At 45.5% G+C, this 23991-nt stretch overlaps 2 protein-coding genes across 9 annotated transcripts in view; one reads left to right on the top strand and one right to left on the bottom strand.

The window, feature by feature from the left end:
- SPEN (spen family transcriptional repressor) overlaps positions 1-19568 on the top strand; it is a 113791-nt gene extending 94223 nt beyond the window's left edge. For 2 of the 3 annotated variants that reach the window (XM_069078896.1, XM_069078895.1), the window contains exons 7-15: positions 680-805; positions 1146-1259; positions 2315-2428; positions 3388-3488; positions 7508-15398; positions 16339-16746; positions 16846-17040; positions 17428-17586; positions 18326-19568. In XM_069078896.1, coding sequence (XP_068934997.1) covers positions 680-805; positions 1146-1259; positions 2315-2428; positions 3388-3488; positions 7508-15398; positions 16339-16746; positions 16846-17040; positions 17428-17586; positions 18326-18457 — 9240 coding nt within the window. In that variant the 3' untranslated portion in view covers positions 18458-19568. The remainder of the gene's footprint in view (positions 1-679; positions 806-1145; positions 1260-2314; positions 2429-3387; positions 3489-7507; positions 15399-16338; positions 16747-16845; positions 17041-17427; positions 17587-18325) is intronic. The other variant, XM_069078897.1, reaches the window with a different exon arrangement.
- Positions 19569-22344: 2776 nt separating this feature from the next.
- ZBTB17 (zinc finger and BTB domain containing 17) overlaps positions 22345-23991 on the bottom strand; it is a 46245-nt gene continuing 44598 nt past the window's right edge. For 5 of the 6 annotated variants that reach the window (XM_069078898.1, XM_069078899.1, XM_069078903.1 and 2 more), the window contains one exon: positions 22345-22732. In XM_069078898.1, the coding sequence (XP_068934999.1) occupies positions 22464-22732 (269 nt within the window). In that variant the 3' untranslated portion in view covers positions 22345-22463. Of the gene's footprint in view, positions 22733-23662; positions 23865-23991 lie in introns of all 6 variants that reach the window. The other variant, XR_011166590.1, reaches the window with a different exon arrangement.

The following is a 23991-nucleotide window of genomic DNA, read 5'->3' as shown; positions in this document are numbered from 1 at the left end:
ATTTTTGATTGGACATTTCAGAAGTGCTTTTGAAAATGTGGCTTCTTTGTAATTTTTAGTCTGAATATTATGTTTTGAAAATTCCTGATACCTAACAAAAATTTCAGTATTGGAAAGAGAAATTTAACTGTTTTTTTCCAGTTGATTTGACATGGAAAATGAGACTGAATCATAAACAGACTCAGGGATACTCTGGTGTGATTATTATTCCTCTTGACCCATTGCCACAAATCTGTATCAACTTGCGCTATCTTAGGAAAGCCATTTCCACTGTGGGCTAGAGTTCTGTGTTGCTTCCGATGAAGGTGATTTTCTTGAAGAGCTGACTCTTGGATAGTTGTTGCAAACAACCCTTGCTTTCCTGGATATTGGTCAACCCATGCCTTTCTTAGGCTGGCAGCATTCAGTTGAAGTCTTTGAGTAGTCAGGAGCACTTTTTTAAGAGGGGGGAAAGAAGAGGGTTGGGGTAAATCTTGATTTTTTAAAATGGATTGTTGTGGTTTGAGTGTCTAGTCCATTAATTTAAAGTTGCATTGAGATAAACATTTTAATTAAGAAATGCTTGCCTAGAGTACTTTGAACATTTGGGAAGAAACTCCATGCAGGTCTCATTTTTTGCAGTGACTTATGTATGTCCTTGCTGGCATATCATTGAGTATTATTGATTGGCTTTTTTCAGGATATTGACATTAAGAAAGTGAATGGAGTTCCCCAATATGCATTCCTTCAATATTGTGACATTACAAGCGTCTGTAAAGCTATTAAGAAGATGGATGGGGAATACCTTGGAAATAATCGACTCAAGGTAAAGAAATCTCTATCTGTTCTTACTGTGCTGTGACTTTTGGTAATTTTGTTAGCTTGTGTAATTGAATCAATGTGTAGCTTGATTGTACATCACCTTTGTATTCTCAGTATATTATGAAGTAGTATTGTACATGGTTGAGCAGGTTGGATTTCAGTATTTGAACTTTTTGTTTTTTTTGTTTGTTTGTTTTTATTTTGACTTAATTTTTTCTCATTTGAAGAGCTAATTGGTATTCTCAGCTTGCTGTAGAAGAATAGTTTTTTTTTTTTTCTCAGAATTCTGTGGCTATGAAAGATTGTGAATTTTACTGATGGAAATTTCACCTTTTTATATTCAGCTGGGTTTTGGAAAGAGCATGCCTACAAACTGCGTGTGGTTAGATGGGCTTTCTACAAACATAACGGATCAGTATTTAACGCGACATTTCTGCCGATACGGGCCTGTGGTAAAGGTAGGTGGGAGGCTTTAGTGTGTGGTTTAGAAATTTTACTGTTTTCCTTTCTTTATCCTGTCCTTTCAACCCCTGTTTCTAGTGTGTTTTTATATAGCTTATGCATAAAAATTCTCTCTGGGAGGTAGGGGCGAGTATTTTTAATCTGATAGTTTACAGTGTAGGTTAGTGTTTTGAAAAACAAATATTTTGAACCAGCCGAGATAAGAAAAAAATTTTTTTAACTGATCTGCCCTTCACAGAGCAGTATAGGCACATAGAAAGTTTCATAGGGCTGTTTAGGATTTCATTTTTGCCTTAAAATTAGGCAGTCTAATTATATGATTATACATATTTTCATTAATTGTGTATTTAGATTTAATTACATTTTTGGAAATAAACTGGCTTTAAAAAGAGAAATTCATACAACAAAAGGTTCATCTAGAGTATAACAGTTGTGTAACACACCTGCAAACACAATTGGAAACCTTAACTGTGTACTCTGGTATGTAAAGGTTTAAACCCTTTCTAAAAGTGAATTTCTCACATTGTGCGGGTGTGTGACATAGGACTTTAACATTACTTTAATGTAGCTTTTGTTGTCTGAATAACATCTCATCAGGGCCAGCCGGGTGAATGGCAATTCAAACTGCTCTGAGATACCAGTCACCTTTGCCTGCAAGCAGAAATGACTGGAATTTGTTCTTTGACTCAGTATTCCTATTACCTTTTTTCTCCCCTTTAGGAGGTTGATTTTTTTTTTAAACCAGAAAAACCTAAACAAAAGCATATAAGTAATAAACTCAGTCTCCAAGGAAAATCAAGTAAAATACAGAAAAACAAAATAAAGGCATAATATACCTCAAGCCACAAAATCCACATTAAAACCAGTCCCTGCTCCTGTGATTGTCTTCATTTCATTGTGCATCATCAGAAAAGTCTGACAATTTTCTGGAGTTTAAAAGAACTATTTTCTCCAGGGTATCCTCGTGACTTAGGATTTTGTTGGGACTGACCTTAAGTCCAGTGGATGAGGCGCTTATTTGGTTTTTGTTTTGTTTTTTTGTTTTTTACAGGTGGTGTATGACCGCTTAAAAGGCATGGCCCTGGTTCTCTACAATGAAATTGAATATGCACAAGCAGCTGTAAAAGAGACCAAGGGGAGGAAAATCGGTGGGAATAAAATTAAGGTGTGCAGAATGACCTTTCAAAAGAAAGGAGCAAAATTGTATTGAGATCCTGCCCTCCGGCCTCCCTTCTTAGTTAGCTGGTGTTTTTTGCAAACTGCCAGTCAAGGGGACTGCTTAATTAAGGACCTAGATCATAGGTCCAGTTTTCCATAGGCGTCTCAGATTTTTTTTTTCCCAATACTCGGCTTATTGAGGATTTTAGGGTATTAGTCAGCAAGCCTTCTCTGGGATCCTCTCATTTCTCTGATCAAAAATCCTGCACACTTGGTGGTAATGGCTTTTAGTGACCATCGTTAGCTGATGAGTAGGCACGCAGGGACTATAGAAATCCAGGAACGTGGAATGTCAGTCCATCTTCTGAATGATCCTCTTCTCTTCTTTTTTTCCTCCTCTCCTAAAAAATGGGTAAACCTTTGGAGTATGGTTCTTTTATTTGGTGTATTTGTTTAAAACCTTGGTGTTTATTGTGGTTTTGAAGGAGCTGATGCATTTTCATAACCAGTCATTTAATTTAAGTAAATATGTCTTTCTGCGTGGATGCTCCCTGTAACATGAAGTCACAGTGATGAGGAATTTTAGATATGAGACACCAGCAAACATTTATACAACTAGAATTAGTGGATTTAGTTGGAATTTTTCATCGAAGGGGACAGGCTGGAATCTTGGTATAAAGTACTATACTAGAATGATGGCCCTGATCTTAGACGAAGTTGGGCAATTTGCAATTTGGCTGGGGATACCTTTTAAGTGTTAGTGCTGAGGGCAGGACCTTGTTTTAAGGAAGGGATTTCATTTCAGCTAGATTTCCCTTTTCTCTTCATCTTTGCTCATTTTTCAGGATCTAATATTGTGTTTACAATAGAGGGTTAGAATTTATGGATTTATAATAATGTTTTGCATCACTAGAAATCTGATACTTTTATAATATCTGATTGGTTTTTTTTTTCCTTGTATTTTAGGTGGACTTTGCAAACCGTGAAAGTCAGTTGGCATTTTATCATTCCATGGAGAAGTCAGGTCAAGATATCAGAGATTTCTATGAAATGTTATCAGAAAGAAGGCATGTATCAAATATAAGATGATTTACAGATTTCATGAAAACCTCCAATTATAACTTTAAGTCAGTGGTGAGAGACCCCAGCCTGATTTAAAGGCTGATTTAAAGTAGACATGAACACTGGGTAGTTCTCAAGTCTGAAATCCACCCTTGATTGTTTAATGGGAAAGTAGTTCAAACATCTCATTTTAGGTACCTTAAAAACCACTCCAATAGTGGTCCAGAATTTTGTGGATTGAATGCAACCCCCTAGAGAAGGTCATCTTAAAGAATGTGTGAATTTATATCTGAAAACATAGTTTAGGTTGGTAGTATATATAAAATTGACAAAGCTAACAGTAGTGTTCACGTCCCTTCTTTCTAGGGATGGTGCTTGTGCCTGGGTAAAGATCTTGAAAGTTTATTAAAGGGGCGGCCAGGTGGCTCAGTGCCGGCTGAGTGTTGGGATGACCTGGGAATGAAATCTGGGCTCTGATACTCAGCACGACACCCAGAAATAACTGGCCGTGTAACCTTGAGCAAGTTACTTAACCCCGATTGCTTAAAAAAAAAGTTTATTAAGAGCCTTTTTTCCTTTTGCTGTTCTGAATCATTTCTTAAGCATTCCTTTTGATGCTTGGATTGTGAATTTAGCACTCTCCCTCCAAATACTTAGTGTTTATCAGGACCAAATGAAGATATTCTACCATGGTTCTCTAAGAGCCAATTGGATTTGAAAGTGGAAATAATGACTTTTGTGTAATAAAGCACTTTACTTCTTGAGGCACTGCCAGAAAGATTTTTATTGCAATTCATTAGACTTCAAAACATGCCTGTTAGGTCCCCTAGAGAAAATCTTGAACTTCATTGTAATCTTGGACACATTTGTCCTGTGTCTTCAGATACAGTGGATGTTGTGAGAAATGCCTTGTCACACTTGGGTTCATTCTTACTTTTGGGGGCTTTGAATCCATTTTTGATTTTGTTCACATTGGCCTCCAGATATGATGATGGCATCCTGCTTAATATAATTTTAACATGTATTATCTCTTGTCATTGAGATATCTAAGCTATGAGAAGGGGGTAATGTTCATTTCAGAATCTTTTTTATATGAGATAGGCCCCTCATTGAAGACCCTTCTATCTATAGTGTTAGAAGCACCAGCTGCAGCCCATAGTCATGATTTGCATGGTCTGAAGAGACAGAGGTTTAAATCCCAGTTTTCTTGTTTATGACTTCTGTGACTTTAGGTGGGCCTGTTAATCCTCTTTAGTCATCCCTTCCCCCCTCCCCCTTTTTTTTTTTTTTTGGCTTTTTGGAGGGGGAAAGGTAGAGCAATTGGGGTTAGTGACTTGCCCAAGGTCACACAGCTAGTTTTGAGTTAAGTGTCTGAGACCGGATTTGAACTCAGATCCTCCTGATTCCAGGGCCAGTGCTCTATTCACTGTGCCACCTAGCCACCTGTCCCTTCCCACTTTTATAAGAGAAATTCAAAAGAGATGATCCTCAGAGGCCTTTCCATCACAGAATTCTCTGATGATATAAATTGTTAATCTGCTTTTGGTGTTGTGTTTAGCTCATTTGTGTGGAAGTGGTCGAAACACTGCCTGCTGTGGTGGTTTTATGAAGTTTTTGAATTCAGAGTTTTCATTTATAAAGTGTAGCTCAGATGCCATTTCTTTCATCAAGTTGTTCCTGATAACTTTTTTCCATAAACTTCACATGCCACTTAATTTCACAACTCTATAATGCCCTTATTATGGAATAGTTTATATCATGGCAACTGGTATTTCTGAGTCATAGAACACAATATAGTTTTCTTGAAGAATTAAAAATGTGCCTCAGGAGAGTGGGAGGAACATTAATTTTGTACAGGATATAACATATAAAATATAAGTAACTTGAGGAGTCAAAATAATGGATGCCATCAAATCAGCCAACAGTTATTAAATGCCTGCTATGTGCCAGGAACTAGGCGTACAGAAATGGGCAAAAGCACAGTCCCTGCCCTCAAAGAACTTACAGTCAAATGAGGGAGACAACTTGCAAACATCTTTTACAAACAATACACACACACACACACACACACACACAATAATTTCAAAAGGGAAGACACTAAGATTAAAGAGAACCAGGAAAAGCTTGCTTTACTTATATCTAAGAAAGCCAGGAGGGAGTTTGAGGCATGGGGAAGACAGTCAGTGAGAAGGGAAGGAAAGTGGGGGTGGGGATGGAGGCTGGATCGCCCAGAGTGTGTGGAGAGGAGAGTGGAGAGTAAAGAGGAGAAAGGCTGCAAAGGTACCAGGGAATCCGTTTATAAAAGTCTTTAAAAGCCAGAGAGGCTTTTATATTTGACCTGGAGGAAATTAGAAAGCCACTGGAGTTTATTGAGAGTGTTTGTGAGAGTGAGACATGGTTAGATGTGCACTTGAAGAAGATTTGTTAGCTGAGTGTTTATGACAGACTGGATTGGAGGGAGATTTGAGACAAGGAGATGAAGCAGCAGAAGGCTGTTAGGACAGTCCAGGAGTGACGTGATGAAGGTCTGCATGAGGGTGGTGGCCTTGTCAGAGGAGAGCAGGGGTGCAGAGTAGATGATAGAAAGGACAAGATGTGCCTGCACCTGTTGAGGATGATACCTAGGTTGTAACTTGAGCTTTGGATATCAGTCAGCTAGGAAGAACTGAATGATTTCGGGGGGAGGGAGGAAGATAGTGAGTTCAGCTTTGAAGACTTTGAGTTTAAAGATGGTTGCTGGACTTTCAATTAGGAATGTTCTATAGGGCATCTCCAGTAGTTGGAGATTTGAGACTCTGGAGGTCAGTGGGAATGTAGATAATTACAAAAGATGATGAGAAGAGGGAATCATTAGCAGGCAGTGCTCATGTGGTCCCTTAGCATCCCCGCCATGTCAGGAGGATTTGGGGGAGGCTCTTTCCCTCTGTACCAGCAAATTAGTTAGAACCCATGTATTCCAAGAACCTTCTTGGAATGGGCAGGCCTGTATTGGCTGTGAGCTGTCACTACAGGGCACATCCACCTTGATGATATCAAAGCCCTATTTGAATATGGGAATCTGTATCAAAAAAGATGATCACCAAGGTAGGCTGTGAAAAGTGTGTTGTCACTACCATCTGAGCATCCTGGGAAGATGATTGGCTTTTATGATGTGCTTCATTCTGTTCAGGGCCAGGGGAGATCAAGTGGTTTATATACACAGCTATGAAGCAGCAATGTAGCTATGATAGCTTGGAGATTTATGAAACTGTTGTGTGGAGGCCCAAAACAGAAAAGAGGGGTTCAGAGAGAGGTGGCTTTTTATGTTGAACCTTGCTAAAATTATGTGTGTTCATTCTCTTGGACCTGTAAGAAAATTATATACTTCTGTGTTTAAGTGGTCCAGTTTTAAACAGTGTACCTTTTGGACCATGCTGAAAATGTAACTGAATGATCAGTTATATATTGTAATTAATTATTTAATGTAAACTTATTTTCAAGGTATTCTTGGTGGTTGCTGCCTGAAAAAAAAGTGTACATCAAAGAGTTACATTGTATGGATTATTTATTTGTAATTGGACAAGTTTCAAGAATAAAGAAACATTAAAAAAATTCCCATAAATAGGGAACAGCCTGGGTGGAGGTGTGGTATTACTATCTGTATTTAGGGAACGGTTGTCTAGACTGGCTAGAAGGGAGTGATAGGGCAGAAGTCTTTGTAAAGTCAAGTAGTGCCTTTCATTCAGCTCTGATGTGTAAAATATGGTTTTATAGGATTACAATGTGCTTTGAGTTTTAGTTAAAGAAGTTTGGACTTTGGTCACAAAACCTTTGACTATTTTTTAACAGAGGAGGCACAAAATGGAAAAAACCCTAACTGTAGAAAAAGTTAAATTGTGTTCTATATGCAGAGAGAAACATCAGCACATTTTAAAGATGTAATATTTTACTTTGTAATTTAATGTTCCATTAATTAGGGAAAAAACTAATGTACTCCCCTCCCCCCTTTTTGTTTTCTTTTCTTTTTTTTTTTTTTTTTGGACAGAGACGAAAGACGAGGGTCCTATGAATATACCACTGATCGTACATATTATGAGTCTGTTCGAACTCCAGGGTCATATTCTGAAGATCCTCGTAGGGAATACCCAGCCCGAGGGAGAGAATTTTATCCTGATTGGGATCCCTATCAAGGAGACTACTATGAGCCACGATATTATGATGACCCCCGGGAATACAGGGATTACCGAAATGATCCTTATGAACAAGATATCAGGGAATACAGTTACAGACAGAGGGAACGGGAAAGAGAGCGAGAACGTTTTGAATCTGACCGAGACAGAGACCACGAAAGGAGGCCGATTGAACGTAGTCAGAGTCCAGCCCACCCTCGGCGGGCCCCAAGCCCTGTGGTTCCGTCTCCTCAGTCAGAGAGACACCAAAGTGATTCTGAGCGGAGGGTTTATAGCAGGTCTTCAGATAGGAGTGGGAGCTGCAGTTCAGTTTCTCCTCCGAGGTATGATAAGTTTGAAAAAACTCGCATAGACCGTTATACAAAGATCGAAAAGCCTGACAAAGAACGTACTTTTGATCCAGAGAGAGTCGAGAAAGAGAAACGTCCAGTGAGGAAGGAAAAACCTGAAAGAGCAGAGAAAGACAAACCTACTTTTCAGCAAAGACGAAAAACCAAAATTCACTCTCCTGGTTCTCAGTCTTCAGAAACAGATCAAGAGAATGAGAGAGATCCCAGTCCTGAAAAATTGAAGAGCATCAACAGACAAAGCAAAGAGAAAGCTGATAAAGAAGGGACAGCCAAAAACCGGCTAGACCTGATGCCATGCGTGGTCTTGACTCGAGTGAAAGAAAAAGAAGGGAAGGTTATTGAACAACCGTTTTTAGAAAAGTTGAGAACTAAGCTTGATAATGATTCAGTGAAATCTTCCTTTCTGGATCAGAGATTCCAGCTCTTTCAAGCTGATGCAGCAAAATCTGGTGATCAGACTAAACCTGACACTGTTAGATCCAAAGTGCCCAAAGAAAAGGTCCAGGTGAGCCACCCAGAAGTGACTGATAAGGAGGGAAAGCCAAAACCCAAGAAGCACTTAAAGGACTCCACAGCTGAAGGGGTGAGTGCTGTGGATCAGGACAAGCTGGAGGCTCGAAAAAGGCGCTTTGCTGATATGAATTTGAAACCAGATAGGCAAAAACTGGAAGTCAAAAAAAGTAATTTTGATGAAGATGATGCCAAAGCAGTATTTAAACGGCAGCCTGAGATATCTACTAGAGAAGTGACAGTTTTAAGGGATGCTGAGCCTGAAAAAAAGCCCATAAGGAAAGACATTTTTAGAAGAGAACCTAAAAAACTGGAGAGAATCAAACTGGAAAAACTTATTTCTGCTCCCAGCCCGAAAGAATGTCAAGAGCTTGCAAGTATTTCTGTGGGGATTATGTCAAAGCCTACCCTAGACCTGCACCCTAGGGCAGGGGATACAGTTGAAGAACCAGTGGAAAGTCAAGAAATTTTATCCAAAAAGTTTAACCTTATAAAGCCTCAACATAAGCAGCCTCAACCATTAGATGATCAAGGAACAGAAAAGGAAGAAATTAAGAAAAACTTGAGTGGCATTCCTGAAGAAATGGCAGAACACAAACTTGGCCAAGAGAAACCACAGTCAGCAGATAATGAGGAAAAAATTGGCATCGATATTGATCACACACAAAGTTACCGAAAACAAATGGAGCAGAGTCGCAGAAAACAGCAGATGGAGCTGGAAATAGCCAAGTCTGAGAAGTTTGGCAGTCCTAAGAAAGAGGTGGATGAATATGAAAGACGAAGCCTTGTTCATGAAGTGGGCAAACCCCCTCAAGATGTCACGGATGACTCTCCTCCAAGCAAAAAGAAAAAGGTAGATCATTTTGATTTTGAAATTGGCACTAAAAGAGAGAGAAATTACAGAAGTTCCCGCCAAATCAGTGAAGATGCAGAAAAGAGTGCTTGTTCACCTAGTATTCGTCATTTTCCTTTTCATGAGGATGATGAGACTGTAGATTCCCCTAGGCTAATACCACTAAAAGAAACCAAAGAGTCTCCCAAAGTAGATGAAAAGGGTGTGTCATATTCCAATATGACTGTGAGGGAGGAGGCCCTAAAATTTAATCCTTATGACTCCAGCAAGAAGGAGCAGATGGCAGACATGGCCAAAATAAAGCTCTTGGGCTTGAATACTGAAGATGAACCCAATCGGTGGGAATCTCAAATGAAAGCAGAGCCCAACAGAGTTGATGTTAGCTTTCCAAGCAGCATAATTAAGAGAGAGAGCCTTCGGAAACGGTCTATACATAGAGATTTGGAACCTGGAGAAGTCCCTTCTGATTCAGATGAAGATGGTGAACAGAAATCCCATTCTCCCAAAACTTCATCATTATTAGAGAACTCTCGGTTGTCTTTTTTATTGAGAGACAGAGAAGACAAAGTACGTGAGAGAGATGAAAGGTTGTCTGGTTCTTTAGAAAGGAACAAATTTTATTCTTTTGCACTGGACAAAACAATCACTCCAGACACTAAAGCTTTGCTTGAAAGAGCTAAATCTCTCTCTTCTTCTAGGGAAGAAAATTGGTCTTTTTTAGATTGGGACTCTAGATTTGCTAGTTTTCGAAACAACAAAGATAAGGAAAAGGTTGACTCTGCACCAAGACCTATCCCATCCTGGTACATGAAAAAGAAAAAAATTAGGACTGATTCAGAAGGGAAGATGGATGATAAAAAAGATGATCACAAAGAAGAAGAACAGGAAAGGCAAGAATTATTTGCTTCTCGGTTTTTACATAGTTCCATCTTTGAGCAAGATTCTAAACGATTGCAGCATCTAGAAAGGAAGGATGAAGAACTTGATCTCCTTTCTAATAGAATATATGGGAGGCAGGCATCATCTGATGGGTCAAACAGCACCTCTGATTTGATTCAAGAACCAGTAGTTTTGTTCCACAGCAGATTTGTCGAACTCACAAGAATGCAACAGAAAGAAAAAGAAAAAGACCAAAAACCCAAAGAGGTTGAGAAGCAAGAGGATAAGGAAAACCGACCTGAGACACTGGAATCTGTTCCTGAGCATAAAGAGCCAGAACTGAAATCACTTTCTGCAGTTGGGCCACCTCTGAGTTCAACTGTATCCCAAGAATCAGGTCTTTTGTCATTAGAAAAGGAGAAAGTAATAGAGGTGCCTTCAGGAAAAGAAGAAAAGACTGTAGAGGTGGTTTCTCTAACAGGAGAACCAAAATGTGTTCCTGAACATGCTACTGTCATTGTGGAGCAGCCGGAAAAAATTGACTTACCCTCAGTATCGGAGATCAACAAAGAAATTGTTCCCGTTCCTTTGGTTTCACAGGAAAACTTGTCAGCTGAGCATCCTTGTTATTTAGATACCAAGCCTCCAACTCCTGGAGCCTCATTTTCTTCTCAGGTAGATATTAGTATAGATCCAGAACCTGAAAGTACCCCACTAATCTCACCACTTTCCAAACCAGTTCAGAAGCCTGAGGAGCCTAGTGAAGTGAAAGAGGAAAAACCTGCCCCTGCTGCTAAGACTAACTGTGATACGAGTCAGAAAATTGAGGTCCTTCCTGAGGTTCAGCCTCCAGGTTCTGATAATGACTTGGAAGTGGAACCACCAGTTGTTGCAAAAGATAAAAAGTCCAACAAAAGCAAACGTTCTAAGACACCAGTTCAGCCAACTGTAGTTAGTGTCCCAGAGAAGCCAGTCACAAGAAAAAGTGAGAGAATCGACCGGGAAAAACTCAAACGGTCTAGTTCCCCTCGTGGAGAAACACAGAAACTCATTGAGTTAAAGATGGAGTCAGAGAAGATTTCAAGAAATGCTGCTAAATCGCCCAGTTCTGCTGTAGAGACTGAAAATATTGAGCCAAGTTTGCCGCTCAGTCGAACTCGGAGAAGAAATGTGAGATCTGTTTATGCCAACCCAGGGGACAAGGAAGAACCATCTCCTGTTAAAGACCCAGTAGAACAACCAAGATCAACCAGGAAACGGGAGAGAGAAGCACAGGAGATGGTATCACTTGCTGCTACTCCTAGGAGGGGGAGACCTCCTAAAACCCGCCGGAGGGCTGAGGAAGATGTATCACCTGTCAAAGCTGAACAGGATGTAGAAGAGGCAGAACCCAAAGACCCAGTGGAGCCTCTCAAACTTGCTGAAGGCTGGAGATCACCTAGATCTCAGAAATTGGCAACTCCTACTGGACTGCAGGGGAAGAAAGGAAAAAGTGAGCAGAAAGTAGATGTTGCAGCTGAGCCACCTGAAGAAGCTAATGAGATGGGTGAGCAAGAACCCAATATTAATGACAGCAATACAAAACCCAAGTCAGACAAAGACGAAACAGAGACAGGAGGAAAGGAGCAGAAACGGGACAAAAAAGAAGTAGACGCAGACAAGAATCCACCTGAAACTCCCTTAGTTGAGACTGTGGAGAAAAAACAAGTTCCAGAAAAAAGTTCCAAATATAAGCGAGGCAGGTCTCGAAATACCAAGCCCGCAGTGGACAAAGCGTCTCTGTGTCTGAAGAATGTGGAAATTCGTCTCAATGTTGATGAAGTAAAAGGAGCTTTGCGACCCACCGAAGAGGAAGGAGAAGCAGTGGCTGTCCTACCCTCAAAGACCAAAAATCCCCCAAAGGAAGACAATCTATCATCCCAGTTTAAGAATGAGCCAGAAGATCTTGTTAATGAGTCAGAAAATGAAGTTGTACGTGAGCCCAAGCAGTCCCCAGAGGCGGCCCAGTTAGCCAAGCAGATTGAGCTGGAGCAGGCTGTCGAAAACATTGCAAAGCTGACAGAGTCCTCCCTCGCTGCCTACAAAGAGCCAGCGGCCGAGGTGACGGATGTCCATCCTGAGGAGGAGGGAGACAAGCCTGCCCACCAGGCCAGCGAGACAGAACTTGCAGCAGCCATTGGGTCCATTATCAATGATATTTCTGGTGAGCCAGAAAACTTCCCAGCTCCCCCAACTTACTCTGCAGAATCTGAAGCTGAAATATCGACAGAACCCCTTGTGCTGCCATCTCCTCAGGCAGAGATGGAGCCTGAAACTGATCAAGCTGTATCCGGCATCTTGGAAACAGATGCTGTTGTGGAAACTTCAGTGCCACCTGCAAGTGACCCTGCCCCATCAGCGCTCCTGGCTGACCCCAAGGAGCCTGAAGGGACCACAAATGCATCTCCCAGCTCTTCCCAAGAGCCAGAGGTGGTGTTACAGGACACAGAGCTTTCCCGGAAGGATAGAGTGCGCCAAAAGGCCACTCGGTCTCGCCGAAAGAGAAGCACCAGTAAGAAAGGAGATGCTGTGGAGGCATTTGCTGTTGAATCTGAGCAAGCACAGAACAAGTGTCCTGTCACCAATGAACTGAAGTTAAAACCCCCAGAAATGCCAAAAGAAGACAAGCAAAATAAAAATACCCATCCCATCTCTTCTGAGCCAAATCCCGCTGACTCAAGCAAGAATCCAGCCAATGAAATGATTTCCATCCAACTTGCTGCTGAAGAAGATGCGCCTGCTAAAGCTCCAGCACCACTGGACCTACCCCCTCAGGCAGTGCCAGTGGATAATGGGAGTCAAGCTAGTTTCAAGGTACGTTCAGCTAGTGAGAATGCACCAATTACCCCACCCAGTGTTCCAAGCACACCCACTCCCACGATTCCTTCTGCAGCTTCAGCCAAGCTCCCCACCCCCATCCCATCTGGGATGGTCCCACATCATTCAAGTACCACTAAGGTGGCAGACTGGATTACGAGGCATGAAGAGGCCCGGGCACGTTCCACCCCACCTCCAGCCCTTCCCCCAGACACAAAGGCCTCTGACATTGATACCAACTCCAGCACTTTGAGAAAGATCCTCATGGAGCCCAAATATGTTTCAGCCACAAGTATCACTTCCACTCATGTCACAGCAGCCATTGCTGAGCCTGTCAGTGCCCCTCGCCTAGAAGAGGGACCTCACCCCCCAGTAGAGTCTATAAAACCAGTTTCAGAAGAGAAACCCGCTGTTTCAATTCCAAATACCTCTAATCTGCCTGCAGCAGAGGCCCCAGTGTTTACTGAGAAAGAAAAGGTCACTACAGTCATTGCTCCCAAAGCCACTTCTGTCATCAGTCGGATGCCTACAAGTAGTGATTCGGAAGAGTCTCCACGGGCAGCTGCCATGAAGCAGACTCAGTCAGTTCAGATGTGCCTTGGGAATGCGCTTTCTTCTAAATACAAGCCGTGGCCAGGCACTAATGAGAACAGTCGGTTTCACCCAGGATCCATGTCTGTGATTGAAGATCGGCCCTCAGAAACAGGCTCAAGTCCAGGACTTAGAGTGAATACATCAGAAGGTGTGGTGCTCCTGAGTTATTCTGGACAGAAGACTGAAGGTCCCCAGCGAATCAGTGCTAAGATCAGCCAGATTCCCCCAGCAAGTGCCATGGACATTGAGTTCCAGCAGTCAATGTCTAAGCCACAGGTCAAGCAAGAATCTGTTATGTCATCCCAGCCAACTCCAAAGTTGGGTTCTCAAACTCCCACAGGCTATGGGAGTGTCCCTACTCATTCTTCCCTGGTCCTAGGATCCCCACCATATTCCACATCTCCCGTGATAGCATCCATTAAGCAAGAGCGCCCATCCTTGGAGAAATTAGAGCCAAGTCACTTGTCTGTGTCCACACCTGTCAACCAGGCTGGCCCAGGGAAAGTCCTTTCACAGACAGCTAACACTCCACCAGTTTTGGTTCACAGCCAGTTGGTACTCTCCCCAAGTATAGCTTCCACCAACAAAAAGCCTCCTGACCCTGTCTCACTCAAAGTGGAGACCAAAGCCCTCCAGCCATCCAATCTGAGCCCTGGGCTCAGTTCACATCACCCACCTGCCCTTTCTGGCAAGCTGCATTCAGAAGCAAATCATGTTGGCTCTGGACCCAGTACCCCAACAGATCGAGCCATCTCTCATTTGGGAGTCTTAAAGCAAGAGCCACATTCGCCCCGTACAAGTGGGCATTCCCCATCTCCGTTCCCAAGGGCTTGTCATCCCAGCAGTACCTCTTCTCCAGTTTTATCCACTAATGCATCAGTCATGTTGGCACCAGGCATTCCTGTGCCTCAGTATATATCTAGCATGCACCCAGAGCAGTCTGTCATCATGCCCCCTCACAGTATCACCCAAACTGTGTCCCTCAGCCATCTCTCCCAAGGTGAAGTGCGAATGAACACCCCCCCTCTACCCAGCATCCCCTATGGCATCCGGCCTGAGGGACTGCACTCTCCAAGGGCCACTCTGCAGCCCCAGATAGAGATCCGACCTCAGCGATCTGGCACTCCCCAGCCAGCCCCTCTTGTCCTGCCCCCACTGTCCTCTCAGCATCCTCCTGAAGATGAGATGCACTATCATCATCCTGTGTGCAGAGGGTCGGCTCCTGTGCAGCCTGAAGTGTTAGTCATGCAGCCTGAATACCGGATGCACCCCTATAACATGCCCCGGGAGATGAGGCTCATAAGGCACCCGCACGTGGCCACCGTTGGCGAGCACCACCTAGACGCGAGGCAATCCCGGACCCCGGAAGGGTCAGCGAAAACACCACCTGCCAGCAAGACCCCTCAGCCAGGGAAGGAGACCCCGACCCCCAAAGCACCAGAGGTCACAATGGCCCCCTCCCCCCACAGTGAGCCCCGTCTTCTTAGTGTTCCACCTGGTGGTGGCCAGCTTCCAGGGCTTCCTCTGACCCCACCTGCGGGCGTGCCCCATGGTGTTCAGATTATTCGTCCCACTGGGGACGTGTACCATGAGTACAGATATGGTGATCTCCGGAGCTATCATACAGCGGCTCAGCTTGGGCACCCTCAGTTTCCTGGTGCTTCCCAGATTGGACTGCCTTCCCGGAGCATGACCCCATCTCAGGTGAGAAAGCAGTGCTCTTCTTTCTCCTTGGGGTGTTGGGTGCACAAACAGCAGCTGGAGAGCGTGAAGGGCTTTCTCAATGCCATGTTAGCAACCACATGGACTCAGGTGGGCCTGAAGAATGAAGCGTAAAAGTTGAGAAGTCTCAGCCCTGCCTGGCATAGGGGAGGATGGTGGCTGGGATGTAAGGGAAGTGGACAGCCTTTTCTCAGAAGCATTTGGAATTTGTGAAGGGTTTTGAGAGAGGGAATGAATCCTAAAGCCTTTCTCTGATGCCTCATTCTGGCTTGGAGTTGACCCTGGTCTCTCCAAAGGCTGTGCCAGTGGAATACAAGCCCTGGGAAGTCCCAACACGCAGGAAAGGCCTCAAGTCTGAGCCTGGCGATGGACTGTGTGCCTCTTGTCCAAGGAACAGCCTAGTTCAGAGGCTCATCACCAGAAGGTTGATCACCAGGTGATCTTTTTTTGTTTTTTAAATGGCCATAATAACTCATGAAGACCATCGGCTAAGGTGTGAAGGGGTCACGATCTGCATTGGTGGAGAGATCGCCCACCGATGAAGTCACAGGTCTTTACAGTATTGTGTCAGGGCTCTAAAGGTTCCCAAGTAGGCCAATGAGACTTATTTGATGTCAATATTGAGGCTTTTTAGGACAAAGATGGTTATAGTTCCAGTATAGTTCCAGTACTCCTTCCTTGAGGCCAAGAGATGTACTTAGATTATTTCTGGATCGCTACAGTCTGACATCTCCAAAGCACATGGTTTAGGTCCCTCTCAAGTAGGTTGGAGCATAAGGAGAAGAAACCTCCAAAGCTTATTTGGTCCTTCCTCAGTTTTCTCCATAGGCTCATTTGGGAAATCGGTGGAGGGAAATTTTTGGAAAATGAAATGGATTCTGATGCTTGTTCTCCTCTTCCCATCCCACTTTTTCATTCCTAGGTCCCGGCTGAAGGGGAACACGCTCATTCTAGCCAGCCTGTGCGAAGCAAAACTCCTCAGGTTTCCCAGGACGTCAAGGCCACTCAGACAGGAGCCCCTGAGCAGACTCAACACATGGTTGGAAATAGACACTCGAGTCAGCTGGACTCCCATCTACACATTCAGCGGGCACAGGCAGAAGCCAGTCAGACCTCCTATCCATCCCCTGTGGCTGTCTCCATCAAGACAGATCTACCATCCCCTCACACCCCCCAAGCAGGGCAGAAACAGCCCCTTTTGATTCCTACGACTTCTGGCCCTGGGGCTCCATCTGGATTGCCACGCCCTGAATCTCAGCCTGTTATCAAGCAAGAGTTATCTCCTCAGCCTATTTCCCAGAGACCTGTTGATATGGTCCAGCTTCTGAAGGTGAGTGTGGGGGCAGTGTCTCTTGGCTGTGCTGGGCTCACCCTTGGTTCCTCCTCCCCCTTTCTGTGGTGCTCACTTCCCCTTCCTTCACCCCCGTAGAAGTACCCAATTGTGTGGCAGGGCCTTTTGGCTCTAAAGAACGACACTGCCGCCGTGCAGCTCCACTTTGTCTCTGGCAACAACGTCCTGGCCCATCGGTCTCTCCCCACTTCGGAGGTGGGGCCGCCCCTGAGGATTGCTCAGAGGATGCGCCTGGAGGCCTCCCAGCTGGAAGGAGTCGCTCGGAGGATGACGGTGAGTGTGGCTTTGCTCCCTAGATTGGTAAGGAGGTTTTCCTTTTGTCAACCTCCCTTAAAGGGCCATGAGAATGGCTTGTGTTGGTTGGTTTGTAGATAACCATCTGATCTCCCCTGGTGCAAGAGGCTTTTTAGAACTAAGGACTGAATGGTAGATTTATTGTCTAGGCCTTGCAGTCCTGCCTTTAGAGATGCTTTTATAGTCTCTGTGAGGAGAGATGGCCGGGATATAAAACCAGGGCTGTGGTTTTCTCCTGGCCTGGGTGGGCTACCTGAGGACTGGCTGACTGCCTCTTTGGGTTCATAGGTAGATCTTCATTTTGGAGAGGAGCCTTGGCTACGTGGTGTGGGTGGCTGATTAACTGACCAGCATCTCTGACCCCAGGTGGAGACCGATTACTGCCTGTTGCTGGCCTTGCCCTGTGGCCGAGACCAGGAGGATGTTGTGAATCAGACCGAGTCCCTCAAGGCTGCTTTCATCACCTACCTGCAGACCAAACAGGCTGCGGGCATTATCAATGTCGCCAACCTGGGCTCAAATCAGGTCAGTCCATCCTCCCTCCAGGTAGCTTGAGCAATTTAAAAATCTCCATGAATCTTAGGATGGCAAGAAGAAGAAAATGTAGGCACAGACTTTGGTCATTGGCACCCCAACTTAAGGAAGCCTTGAGAGCTTTTTGGGAATGATTTCATATCTTAAGGTATCTTTCTTTCCCCTCAAGAATCTGTTTCTTACTGAAGAATTGAATTCTGGCCAAGTTTATATTGGAATAGTCACTGGGAGGGGGTGATGGGACAGGAGGACAAAATTCCTGTACCAGAGAACTTGCAGTCAGTGAAGGGAAGTAGAGCTTAAGACACATAGACAAGCCATGGGGCTCTGATAAGGAGGGCCATGGGAAGCTGGAGAAAGGACTGAAGGAGCATGGTTCCTGAGGGAAAGGTAGCCCTTCAGGTGACCTGGGGTATGGATGCAGAGCCGAGGGCCTTGGACAGACCATCCCTTAGCCAGCTCTGTGTCGAGGAGCCTGGTGAATCTTATCAGGGCCAGTAGGCTTGAATGCAGTGATGAGACTCCTCAGTGCTTTCAGAGGATGTCTGCCCAGAAGCGCTTGGGTCAGCAGCAGCATCATGGCCCCTCTGCTCCTTGGGATGGAGCTTTTTGAGCCCATTAGTGGATCGTGTCCTGTGATATGATGAAATTGTCATTTAATTGTGGTTGGGAGGTATCCTCCAGAGAGGTCTTACTGAAATGTTCATTCTCCTCATCTCCTCTTCTCCAGCCTGCTTATGTCCTACAGATCTTCCCTCCCTGTGAGTTTTCAGAGAGACACCTCTCCCGCCTGGCCCCCGACCTCCTTGCTAGCATCTCCAACATCTCCCCCCACCTCATGATCATCATTGCCTCTGTGTGAGCCACTGACAGACTGCTGTCCGAGTTGGTTTATTCTTTCCAAGGCCCTGCAGCAAAAAAAAAAAACCAACCACCGCCGCCACCGTCACAAGCACCACCACCGCCACCACCACCACTGCATTGGAGGAAAGGAAGAAGAGGAGGATACAGAAGCAGATTGTGAAGACATTGCTGCCGGATGCCCAGCCTCCTGCCCTGCATGGCCTCGATCAGACTGTGTGTCGCTGGGTGTGGTGCTGCTACCTTGTATGTTTACATGATGCTTTAGCTTACGGACAATGATGCACTCAGCAGGCAGATTGAGGCCTGGGCTTGGGGGGCTAAATAAAAAACATTTTTTAAACAAACAGAAAAAGAAAAAAACCTGAACTGCCTTTGCACTAAATTAGTGACTTGGACTTTTGCACAGTTGAAGACATGCTGTGACGTTCTGGATGTCTTGATGTACGTTACCATGCATCGCGGACTCAAAATGCAGGACTTGGGAACTTCTGCAGAAATCTAGGGGTCAAGGAACATTTCACTGGATTGTTTTTGCCCCCTTTCCCTAACCCCAGTTGTCCTTCTCTTCTGGACCCCTGTCATCTTTCTTAATCAGCTCTCCCGCTGCCACCATCTTTAATTCATCTGGGATGTACAGTTTACATTGGGGAAGAAACAGCAATGGGGAAACCTTGGTTTTCCTTTCTGGTGGGATATGCAGAACTCAGTGGGTGTGTGTATATATAAATATATATATATAATATATATAAATATATATAATACTGACTTTAAAAAAATCAAATCCCGACATACATTTTTTTTTAATCTGTGCCAAAAACGTGTTTTCAGAGAAAATCTTATTTTCATACTCAGACTTTGTATCGTCACTCATTTGTAAGTGCGCTTCATTTAAACATGGCTCACCCCTCCCTCCATCCATTCTCCCAAACCTTCGTGGGCCCCCTCCCCACTGCCCTGCGATGTGGGAGTGTTATACACTTGTACAAAGAGACTTTTTATTCCCTATCCCCTCCTCTAACACTTATTAATTTATGGAACTGTTTTTTTCTCAGCGCAGTTTTGTTTTGTGTGTCCATTGGATTACAAACTTTATTAAAAAATACAAAACATGTCGAGCTTTCAGTGTGATTGTCAGTCTTGGGGGCTGGGGAGGGTAGACATTGGATCTCGTGGGCTTCTCCTGCAACTCCATCCAATGTTTGTACACAGGACAAAGTCGAATTTCTTTTGAGAAACCTCTGCTCTCTTCTGGTCATTTGATGCTTGATGCTCAATCCCCTTGTGAATTATTTTATCTTGTACAAAAGAAGAAATTTTATCACAGATCAAGTTGGACTTGGACCATGTGTGTTTTGTGGTGTAATTTGTAAAACTCAACAGAAGTCCTGATTGGTTCTTGAGTAACATCAAAGGCACTCATAATTCTTGATACCCAGAATAAAAAAATGACCGAAGGGAACTTGCAAATTTTAAGCAGGCTTTGTTGACTTGTTTTCGAGAGGTCCCCAGGTCCTTCCTCTTAAGATGTCTCAGGAGTACATTGGAGCCATCCCCTATGCATCAGGGATGGTCACAGGGCAGCTACCTGCACCGCTCTGGTGCAGGAGTGTACTGGGAAGGGGGTGGCAAAGACAAACTACAGCATGAACTGAGATTCGTGCTTTCCACGTCTGTCTATGAAGTCATCTTTGACTGCTCCAGCCCAAAGAGATACTGTCCCATTTAGCAACTGGTTCTGTCTTCGCTCAAGAAAAGGGAGATCTAAGTCCTCAAGGTGGCCCTTTGAAGCCAAACTTAACAGAACAAGTCCCCTTCATAAAAGGATTCGTTCTGTAGAACTGGGACTCAGTCAAAAGGCCACACCAGAGGACCTAGAAGGCCACATGTGGCCTCAAGGCAGCAGGTTCCCCATCCCTGCCCTGCACCAATAAAATCATAGCTAGGCAGTGTAGAATTCAGTGGTATTAATCCTGTTGGCATCCCATGTACCAAGCAGCTCTCATGCAACAGTATGAGTGATTGCTAAGTCACTGCCATTGATAAGGATGGAAGAACACTGGAAGAGTGATCCCATTTTAAAATAAGAGAAAAAGAAGGAAGTCCTGTCAGTTACAAGCCAGTGACCTTGACTTCTTGTCCTGGCAATGCTATCAGAAGCACTATTTAAGGAATGGTTGGTGACCTTGTAGAAGAACCAGTCATTATCTGCCATTTTTCGTTCAGTTCTGGGCATTACCATTTAAGGAGGACATTGAGCTGGAGTGTGGGGTGAGAAGGATGGAGAGAGCCTCAAGTGTCAGGTCACACCACAGAAGAGCAGCTGAAGGTAGAGGGTGGAGAAGGTGTAATGAAGGTCAAGCAAGACTATCCTCATTTCTGTTCTTGACAAGGGTAACTAGGTGAGGAAAACGTAGCTATAACTTGGCTAGATCTCAGCAAAGCATTTAATGGTCTCTGATGTTCTCATGGAGAAGACAGACAGATGTATGGGACAGCCAATGAGCAGTTACGACAGAATCCCCAAGTAGTGGGTGGGTGGTTTCACGTCCACATGGTGGACTCTCCTGGAGTGTGCCCGAGAACTGTGCTCAGCCGTGTATGATTTAATGTGTCAGTGGCTTGGCTTAAAAGCATGGTTACCATGCTTATCAAACGTGTATGACACAGTTGGGAAATTCAGTTAAGAAATGCTGAGAGGGAGCAAAGATAAACAAGCCCTGTACTTAGGCCCCCAAACCCAACTTCACACATGAGCTAGGGAAGGTATGGTCAGACAGTTTGTCTTGACTGGGAAGACACTGGGTCCAATATACTGAAAGCTCAGTGAAAGTCACTGAACGGGACATGACTGCCATAAAAGCACATGTCAACTCAGGCTTCATTAAGAGAGGTGGTGCTTCAGACCAGAGAGGGTGTGGGAGCCTGGCCAGACAAAGTCACGAGTGCAAGCCAAGGGGGGTGGACCAGGGCATCTTTGTGTATCTGGAGGGTCATCAGGTGGACAAGGGCTCAGACTTGTTAGCCCTAGAAGGCAGAGTGAGGAGCACCGGGTTGGAAGGAGTAGGCAGACGGGGGCTCTCGTCCCTGAGGGGGATGGTGGGTGGTGGATGGCTCCCGTCTTGCCCCGGACACTTCTGGCTTGTGTGACCCTGGACGTCACTCGGCCACTCTCATCCTGTTTCCTCTATACCAAATGAGAATAGCGTCTCCCTCTCAGGGTGGCTGTGAAGGTTAGATGACATGAAGGTAAGAAAGTGCTGAGTGCTCATGAGGCTATTTACTAGCGGCTTCCCCTCAGTTCAGGCAGAGGCCACATGGCCATGTGGGTATGCTGCATACCTCCTGGGCACCAGCACAACCCCAGGCTTAGACCTCTGGATCCTGGCCCTTTGCTCAGGTCCCACAATTCAGCAGAGATGAGATTCCTAGCCCAGGTTTTCACATGGGGCTTAAAGGTGGGGCAGGGTCCTAGGCAGCCAGAATACAAGTGACAACGGGGAGACTAAGGAAGGGCAGGGAGGAGACATCTCCAGGATCCCCTGGTCCCAAGTTTCCATCCAGTCAGAGGATGCCAGAGCCCATGTAACTCGATCATTTCATCCCAGAGAGAGGCAAAAGAAGCTCCCCCGGACCAGCTCACACATCCCATCCTCCAGCTGCCCAGGGAGATAGCTGCTTCTTCCATGGCCACTGGTGGCCCTGCCAGCTGAAGGGGCCACAGGGCCTCCTCACCAGGGTGAGAAGGTCAGAGGTGCACACCCAGAGGCAAGCAGCAAACGCCCGGCCTAGAGCCCTGGCTATTACTACCCACAAACATCCCTCACTTGCCAGGTCTCGATGGTTCCCCTCCCATCCCTGCCCAGTCCCACAGCCAACTCCCAGAGCTTTAGAAAATAATCCAATTTATTCTCTCCAGGGATCCAGGGTGCTTTGTCCATCTTTAAATAAGAGTCAGAAGGGGGGGTATGTGCTGTGGCCCTTGCCCACCCACACCTCCACACTCTTCATTCAGCCACAGTGGGTGGAGGGGGCTCTGCCAGGGCAGGCTGGCCCTCAGCCCCTTCCCGGGCTCGGAAAAGCAGCTCCCCAGCCTGCAACACCTGCTCCGCCTGCCATGTGCTGCCTGGGCCATACTGCTGGTAGAAGTCCGGATCTGCTTGGAACATGACCAGGGCCTGGGCTGTGTGGATTCGGACATGCTGGGCCAAGCTGTTGGCATCCAGGAACTTCTCACCACATGAATCACAGGCATAGAGGATCTGGGTGTTTGGGTCTGTCAGAACCAGAAGAGAAGCCATGTCGGGATTAGGGCCCGGTGGAGCTGTAAGCACTGCCTCCCAGCCCTGGGGGAAGGGACTGGCTCACAGGCCTGGCTGGAAAGTTCTGGTCCTGGAAGGTGTGAGGAGCCCTGCCTCACTGGACAGGCTCTTGGGGCTGGAAGGAAGCCCAGGAGGCCCCTAGTCCAAGCTGTACCCAAGAAGGGACACCCTCTGCACCATCCCCACCAAGTGGTCATCCGGCTTCTGCGTGGAGACTGCCAGGGTCAGGGAGGCTCACTACCTTCCAAGGCAGCTCATTCCATTTTTGGACAGTTTCCCTTACACTGAGCTGAACTCTGCTTCTTCCATGTCTGCACCCATTCTAAGTCCTCCTGAGGCCCAGAACACACATGGCAACCCTTCAAACAGCTGGAGGTGGATACTACGTCTTCTCTTCGCCCTGTTCTCCCCATTGATGCTCCTCTAGCATGGCCCCCTTTCCTGTCCCTATTCCAGTCCTTTCCTTGGACGGGCTAGCACACAGATGAGGCCCCCGGAGCAGAGCCTGTGCTCGGGGGCTGGATCTAGGACAGCAGGACCACCCTTCACCTCCTGGTGCACACGTCCTTTCTCTTTCCAAAAACTAAGCAGAGCTGGTTTCTTTGGCTTCCCCGTAGCTAGCAGTGGCCACGAGCCTCAAGGTTGTGAACGTCCCCAGGCCTCTTCCACAAGGGTCACCTCTGAGTGTGGATTCAGTGGATTCCTCTGAACCCAAGAGCAGGACTTGGATCTATCTCCTCTGACTCAGGTGGGCTCCGGCTGAGCTCCAAGACCACAGACCTACTTCATCCGGACGCTATGGCCAGTATCCTAGCTTTCTGTCCCTATGCATCTGATAAACACGCCCTCTACGCCTTCACCAAGCCATGGATAAAGTGTACTACCTGTGTGACCTTGAGCTGGTCACAACTTCTCTGGCCTCAGTCTCTTCATCTGTAAAACGAGGGGGTTGGGAGGCAGTGTGGTGTGGTGGAAGGAGCACTGGGCTGGAGTAAGGAGACCCGAGTTTGAGTCCCAGCTCTGCCAATGACTAGCTGTGTGACCTTGGGCAAGTCCCTTGACTTCTCTGGGCCTCAGTTTCCTCATCTGTAAAATGAGGAGGATGGACCAGATGACCTCTAATGCCCTTTCCAGCTACAGCAGTCTGAGTCTGTAAGTCCACACATACACACACACACACACACACACACACACACACACACACACACACACA

Source organism: Petaurus breviceps, unplaced genomic scaffold, assembly GCF_028583685.1.
Source record: "Petaurus breviceps papuanus isolate PSGF00001 unplaced genomic scaffold, PetGlider_PUasm1.0 91041, whole genome shotgun sequence".
Taxonomy (NCBI): domain Eukaryota; kingdom Metazoa; phylum Chordata; class Mammalia; order Diprotodontia; family Petauridae; genus Petaurus; species Petaurus breviceps.
Note: the sequence above shows the minus strand (reverse complement) of the source record. Positions and strands in the feature narration are given on the sequence as shown.